This window comes from Schistocerca americana, chromosome X (assembly GCF_021461395.2).
Source record: "Schistocerca americana isolate TAMUIC-IGC-003095 chromosome X, iqSchAmer2.1, whole genome shotgun sequence".
Classification (NCBI taxonomy): Eukaryota; Metazoa; Arthropoda; class Insecta; order Orthoptera; family Acrididae; genus Schistocerca; species Schistocerca americana.
The window spans coordinates 704,296,504-704,304,474 of NC_060130.1; the positions used below are offsets into that span (position 1 = coordinate 704,296,504).

The window sequence follows — 7,971 nt, forward strand, 5'->3', positions numbered from 1 at the left end:
TGATGTAGGAGATATAAATATAAAAAAAACTTGCATACTTTGCTTACATTCATTATGTTATGTCATATGGGATCATTTTCTGGGGTAACTCATCAAACCGAGTAAACATTTTTAGTGTGCAAAAGCATGTAATAAGAATAATTTGTGGTGTAAATTCAAGAACATCATGTATAAATCTATTCAAAGAACTTTGTATTCTAACCACTGCTTTTCAATATATTTATTTGTTAATGAAATTTAGTGCAGATAATATATCTTTGTTTTCAACAAATAGCTCAATACATAGTATCAATAGTAGGAATAAGAACCATCTACATGAAGACCTGAAACCACTTACCTTGGTCCAAAAAGAGGTCCAATATTCAGGAACACGCTTTTTCAATAAATTGCCAGCAACCTTTAAAAACGTGGTATCAGATAAGGCACAGATTAAATATAGTTTGAAAGACTTTTTGACAGGCAACTCCTTCTACTCTATAGATGAATATTTTAAAAAGGATTGTTACACCAGCTTAAGTAAAAATGTCTGCTAGATTTCAATTTTGACAGCACTCGGTCACAACGGTCAAGGTTAGGTATTTTGTGTATGATAAATTTATTAAAAGTGCACAACAGTGTTTCATTCTGACAGTGTATTAATTCTTAAATATTAGCAGTTCCAGTTTGTTGTAATGTTGTGTTATACTTTCTGACATGTTCCACACCCATGAGAATCAATTTATTTTTGGGTCTATGGAATTAAAACTGAATCTAATCTAATCTAATCCATTACCCTATGGGAGCAAAATATGCAGTGGTGGTACTGAGTATGGTTCACAAATTTTAATTTTCCCATTGCAGTTCTGTATTATTTAACCATCTTTTAAAACATGCTGTGTATTACAAAACAAAATATACTAATTTCTCCTGGATTATTTCCTTAGACAACTAATATTTAGTAATAAATATAGATTGATTAGTGTTTTTTTTATCTCAAATAATAATCTGCTACAAGCAGTATATAAAATCTCATCAGCTGATTGGTTCTCATTTCCAATGCATTTCTTAATGTTGTCTGGACTAGCCTGTCATGCTGAAAACTTGTCAGATAACTCATTTAATTTGTTTTTATTTTTTATTTTTTTACAGCTCAATCTCCAGTTCCAGAACTTAAGGTGAAAAACGACACAAAGACACCACCCAAGAAGATGAATTCATTTTACAATGCTGAGCCAAAAACTCTTCTACAGCTTGAAAGTGAAGACATTAGGGATGATGTAAAATACATTTTAATCAATGAAAAGAGCAGCGCTAGTATTTTCACCTGTTCACTGATTTTTGTCTCAGTAATTGTGCTTCTCCTCTAATGTGCTCTTGTTTCTCAAGTATGTTAGACAGAGACATCATCACCGAAAAAGTTTTTTTCACAGTTTTTAAATCACAGTACACTGTATGTCCAGCAATATCACCTTCAAGATGAAGGCCCAAGGAAACACAGACAGACCATCAGTTAGTCAGTCAGTCAGTCACCAGTTCATAATTAGCGGAAGAACTGTCAGGAAAATGTAATTCATTGACAATTAATGTGCACTGAAAGTGACTGACTGGTAAGCCTAATGAAAACTGCCTAAATTTTCCAATAACACGAATGAAAAAAGCCATATCACCTTTCAAATATTCCCAGGTCTTGTTAACTACTGTAGATCCAAATTAAAAAAAAAAGAAAGAAACATTCACTATGCAAATATTTGAATGAGAATAGTTTTTTACATACTGAGGCAAAATCAAAAAAATGTTTAATTATTACACAAGAATACACTTTCTGCCTAAGTTTCACAACTGTTTATTTTACACAACTGAAGTTTCAAGTTTGAAGTCCTTTTTAAAATGTGTCTTCATGTGTAATAATTATGATGTTTCACCAAGACAAACAATAAACTCAGTTTTTTTAATTATGTGAAATATATTGGGCTTTGCTCTGTGATGATGAAAAAGTAATGTGCCATTTATCTGTACTGTGATATTTTTCATATTGCAAAGTTATCTCAAAAACAATATTATTGAAATAGAGCAGATGGACAGTGCACACTTGGTATCACCCCTCATTATAAGACATCTTGAAGGCCACTCAGAAAAAATGTTCAAATGTGTGTGAATTCCTATGGGACCAAGGCCACTCACGCTGAACATCTGAGACACGGAACTCACTAAATGAAGACAATATGTTGTTATTTATTTTGATGGAAGAAAAGATAATCTATGTGATGGATGAAAGTTATCATAAGGCTGTGACAATACAAACATGTCTGAAATTTAGACCCTGCAAGATTTTTCTTCTTACTATCTTAAACGTGTTGTGATGTTTTCAGTGTGAGTCTATTCTTATGTGATGTGTTTGTAATCCTGATAAATCACATCGTCTTTTTTTGCATGTTGCTTTTATAGTTCCTTTTATGAAGACTTACTTGCTTCAGTTTTGTGGAATAATGTTTATACTTCAGTAACATTCATACATTTTTCCATCTCTAGGATGTTTTTCCCCCTTCTTCTAAGAACTCAGTTATTGAACAAAATTTTTAACAAATTTAGTAATTACATATTAAATTTCTACCTTCTGGTAGGTACAGTATATTAAGAAAGGATTGGAAATGCCAGGCTTACGACTACTAATTTCAAGTCATTCAATAATCATGACAATAAATTAAATACTCTATGCTACATCAGAAATAAATCACTGGTTCATAACAAGGGACCAAAACTGATAAAACATGTTATGCCAATTTCACGAACTATTAATTACATATGTATATTTTTAATGTGATTCTTGAGTTTCTCCCGGCGTATTTGATAATCAAAATATCCACGGGTATGCTGCCGGTCTATAGTGTCCAACGGGCACAATATTTCGGCGATCAAGTCGCCATTATCAGGTGAACTGATGGACTGAGCTCCTGTGAACGTGCCGGCACGTTCACAGGAGCTCAGTCCGTCAGTTCACCTGATGATGGCGACATGTTTGATCGCCGAAATATTGTGCCCGTTGGACGCTATAGACCGGCAGCATACCCATGCATATTTTGATTATATTTTTAATGTTAATTTACCATACAGTGCACTTTTTCATACATAAACAAAAACATGTAAAAACTTAACCAATGAAAATCAAGGTTGAAGCTTCCCAACAAATGTTTACTACATCGAAAACAGTCTCAAAACACAGGCCCTTCAAGTCCTTATGTTGCCCACAGTTTTAATCTCTCAGGAAGATTCATATGTTACTCAACAGAGTTCATTTGCTTATAGAGTGGAAGATTTATGGATATGCTACAAGTCTCTGATACGGCTGGCTCAAGTTGTTTAGTTTCGAATATAACCCTCATCATTCATCTGAGAATGTTCTTCTATACAGACTTTTTACTAGATGCAATCACAAATTACAATGGCCTTTAAGTTCATGACGAACTAAATATCATCAGTTCTATTTATATGAGACAAGGAATGCAATGAAATAAAAATGCAGTTCATCTGGAACTGTATTTTTCTGGTAGTCTCAATTAAATCCTTAATAATACTTAAATATTTCTGAAGCCCAATTTCCCTTTTTAGCCTGTTTTTCAGAATAGTTTCTGAAATGATATGTTGATCATGGTGCTTTTTGATTTTACTTTAGATTTGGCCTTGACATGTAGGGCCTACATGTCAGCAGCTATTTGGAATCAACTAACTCTTGAAGTTACAATGTGTGAGCTAGGTACCTTTGCTAGCGTGTTGAGGGTGCTAGTAACAAACACCACCCTGTAACAGCACAGTATTAACCTTGTGAAATGAGCTGGATAATCTCATATGGCCTTGGGTGGGCTAAAGCTTAGATTTATAGCATGCAATACCAGAAATAATTCACTAAAACCAAATTTGACTCAAATATACAGCTGTAAAAAGGGAAAAAACTTTTAAAAAAACCTGAAACAATCCTACAGTGGTAAGAAAATGTTCACTTTAATCATTTTTACAGTTAGTTGCTATTTACCCTGTAACATTGATATTATGAGAAATGTTAATTAACAGCTTACATAATAATGCAATGTCAGTTCCACATGTTTTGAATTCTGACACATTGCCTAATAGTAAGGCAGTTTCTTCATTCAGCTCCTCTCATTGTAATGCCTTTAGTTACAAAATATTTACTTTCAAACTGCATACTAGAATGCAGTACCAAAGCTGTCAGAGAACCATCTGTACAGATTACATTATGCATTGCATTAAAATATCTATTTGTATCTGTTACCATTGTGAATTATCAACCTCATAGCTTTGGCATCCAGAGTAGTTCCAAGGAAATCAAATTTTCTTGTTAGTGGCTATACCTAATCTAATAACTAAATCCACTGCAGTGGCTACTTTTGACTATTATTTGTACATTTAGCAACTCTGTTGACAGAGTTGTGCCTGCAAGCATGTTATTCTAGGAATTTTAATCTCATAGTAAATTACTGCCACGAAACATGTTTTATTGCAGAGCTCGTCTTGCACATATTCATTTGAATTTGAACCCTTTCAAATTCCTATTTGGTTTTTCTGACCACAGATGAAGTTACATTACCCTCAGTTTCTGGTATATTAATCTGGCATTCACAGTGATCTCTATGTGATGAAGTGAAAGGACATTATGGCTGCCAAACTTTTACAGTGTTTCTATTAGTAAAACTATGCCGTTGGGTCTTTTTTTTATGTAACTTCACATTTCGTATTCATTTTCATTTTCTTATGCTTCATAGTTTTGTGAAGAATTATACTCAAATACCTTTCAAAATGGTATTTCATGTCACCTGAGGCTAGTTCCAGTTATGATGCAGTGTCACACAATCCTCTTCTGAAAGCTAGTTCTTTGCTTTTCCAAAATGTATTGTATGCTGTAAAAGAGTGCTTCACATTACTGTAAATTACTTATATGTTCACCTTAAGTTAGACTTTATCTACACTTGACGGAATTTGACAATATTTTACTTTCAATTGTGCTGTAAGCTATCACTATCTTTAAACAAAATATGTATGTCTGATTCACAGCATTTTGTTAAGTTTATAAATTGTCTTATAATGGTTGACTGATGATGATAAATTAATTTCATTTGCTGGGATGAGCTTAAGGTATTATATCAGAATATGGAAATACTGAAACTATTATGGTAAAATGCTCAATCTTGAATGAGTAATTGTAGTGCAAAAGTGTATGTGAGTATGTATTGGTAGGAATTCTGTAATGACAGATCTTTCATGATATGAAGATAATGTTAACTTAGACATTGCTTGGGAATATGAAAATGTACATGCTCATTTGTGAGCTTATTATAAGATATGAAATGCAAGGCAGTCTATTTGTGTCATGAAAACTGCTTCTGAATTATTTATAGAGTAAGATATTCTCATACATGTAAATGTGAAAATACTTTTCCTACTACTTGTGGTAATTTGAGAGTTAATAATGTCATTGTTAATTTCTCCATTATGTAACTTCCAATTTCACTGACTCATTAATATCACATCTCATATTTTATTATTTCACAATGCAGACAATGTACATGTTGTTTTAAATGGAAGAAATTGGATTTTGCATTTGGAGGATTGCTCTAACACAAGAATCATGGCATAAACATAGTCTTCAGACATATTAATGTTATGCTTTATTGTGTCAGACCACTTAATGATTTACACAAATAAAAAGAATCGCTTAAAATAAAGCCAATTGCTTATTATTTTTGTGTTCTGAAAATTTATTATGTAAATCTACTGACGCATAACCTGAAAATCCTTTTAGCTTTATTGAATGGATATGTATAGATATACATCAAAGTTCTCCTTTGAAAGAAGAACAAAGTTAATAGCCACAAAATATGTTTTACTCACAGAATATTGCACAGGTTTAGTTATGGTACCAGTGCTGTTTGAGCATTGATTGGTAACAGAGGTTTCAGTTCTCATTTCAATGAACAAAGTTGCAGCCATGAAACTTAGTGATGGTGTTAGTTATTATCTACATACTCATGCTGCCTATGTGACACTTTTCCAAATGATGGATGGCTAGGCAGAGACATTGGTTACAGAATTCTTTATTTTGATTGTGCAGGGAACACTCCACTTCAAAAATCACCTCTTATCATTCTGGAAATTCCGCCACACACTGATTTCTTCACCCAAGGAAAGAAGGAGAAGTCACTGAGTGCCATGTCAATAGAATACATGGGATGACACAAAATGTTAGAACCCAAGGAAGCAAAATGCGTGACAGTGTCCCATGCAGAATGAGCTGTGCAAACTATGGGGCAAAAACATCCTCTTGTACAACTTTCTGCCATGCTTCGTCTTGGCAGATTCATATATCTTCATCAGGAGATTTTAGCAGTATTATTTTTATTTATATTATTATTTATTTATCTACATTCTTTTTAAGGCCTGTTTTATGGTTTATAATACAGTTGGTTGGTTTGGGGGAGAGGACCAAACAGCAAGGTCATCAGTCCCTCAGATTAGGTAAGGGTGGGGAAGGAAGTCAGCCATGCCCTTTCAAACGAACCATCCCGGCATTTGCGTGAAGCATTTTATGGAAATCGCAGATAACCTATATCGGGATGGCCGCATGAGGACTTCAACCATCGTCCTTCCGAATTCGTCTCCAGTATGCTAACCACTGCACCACATTGCTCGGTATAATAGAGTAAAGAAGCTGCAATTATGTTTTTATGATGACACTTATATTGGTAAGTCCTTGTTAACTGACATAGTACTTTCTAGCAGGAAAGAGATTTTTGTATATTTATACTGTATTGTATTAAACGTTGGTTCCATGGGTACAGTGATAAAGTACATAAAGTAATTTTGGCCAAGGAATTTAAGTGGTCATGTTGATGAGAATTTGCCCATATATACTGAAGTGTATTGTGCAAGGATGGGCAGTAAGGATGAATAAAAAAATAAGGTGGGGCATCCAATTCAACAAGGGCTAGTAATATTTATTTGAAATGAGATGCATATTGGCGATGATGCTTTAAGTGGAATGTTGGATATTCAGCCTTACAAATTACACAATATTAAATTATTTTACATTACAAAAGGCAATTCAGGCACTATTACAATGTGGAAAGAAAGTTACTGTCTTTATAGATGGGCTAAGCATACATCAGGGACTGATTACAAAGATTCTTTTCTTGTATTTAGTTGGAATCACATTCAGTTTTTTGAGAAATACTTTGAGTAATTTCAATTACAGAAACATAGTAATAGATATGAGTCGTTGTGGATGCATGGCATGAAGACTGATCCTTTGGGTGATTTGGCGATGTCCATTGCATGTCTGCTAGTGGTGGCAAAAGTGTTGGTAAGTAGACAGGTGCTTTTCCTCAGAGTGGTCAGCCATTTGGATAACTGCATGGAATTGTGCATTTCCTTGCTTGCAGCCCAAAGTATGAACGGTACCAAGTCCATGAATGTTTGTTGACATTCCTGCATGTCTCAGCAGTTGTCATCCCCCACCCACTGTGAGTCAATGCTGCAGGTTCTGTTCTTTTGACTAGCAGCTAGTGAGCACCTAAATCTTTCTGAAGCACACCAATCCAATCTGCTAAAGGATGCTGTGGATCCCTTGTATTGTTGAATGTCTATCATGATGGCATTACATGTTTAAGACATCACGCCAACATTCACTTCTAAAAATGCTGTGCATTCGATCTGTCATGTCCAGCTGTGAAGACATATTGACACTGTTACTTGATGTCACGGTATTTTTAACAGCAAATGGTAGTTGGTAAACATCTCTTGGCACAGGATTGCATCGTAAGCCACATCTTCTGTAACTTATGTTTGAAGCTGGTGCCAAAACTCAGTGGGCATTTCATCAAAAATAGCCTCATCCTCTGAGTTTTATGTAAGACCAATTGCATGCTTTTGTACTTCAATTTACATACATGCCAAAGCACACTGTCCATGAGGTGTCAGTATTTG

The 7,971-nt window shown here is 34.3% G+C and overlaps 1 protein-coding gene across 1 annotated transcript in view; it reads left to right on the plus strand.

The window, feature by feature from the left end:
* Positions 1 to 1,943, plus strand: part of LOC124556835 — a 139,214-nt gene extending 137,271 nt beyond the window's left edge. The window contains exon 8 of the mRNA XM_047130852.1: positions 1,129 to 1,943. Within this exon, the coding sequence (XP_046986808.1) occupies positions 1,129 to 1,346 (218 nt within the window). The 3' untranslated portion in view covers positions 1,347 to 1,943. The remainder of the gene's footprint in view (positions 1 to 1,128) is intronic.
* Positions 1,944 to 7,971: the final 6,028 nt, after the last annotated feature.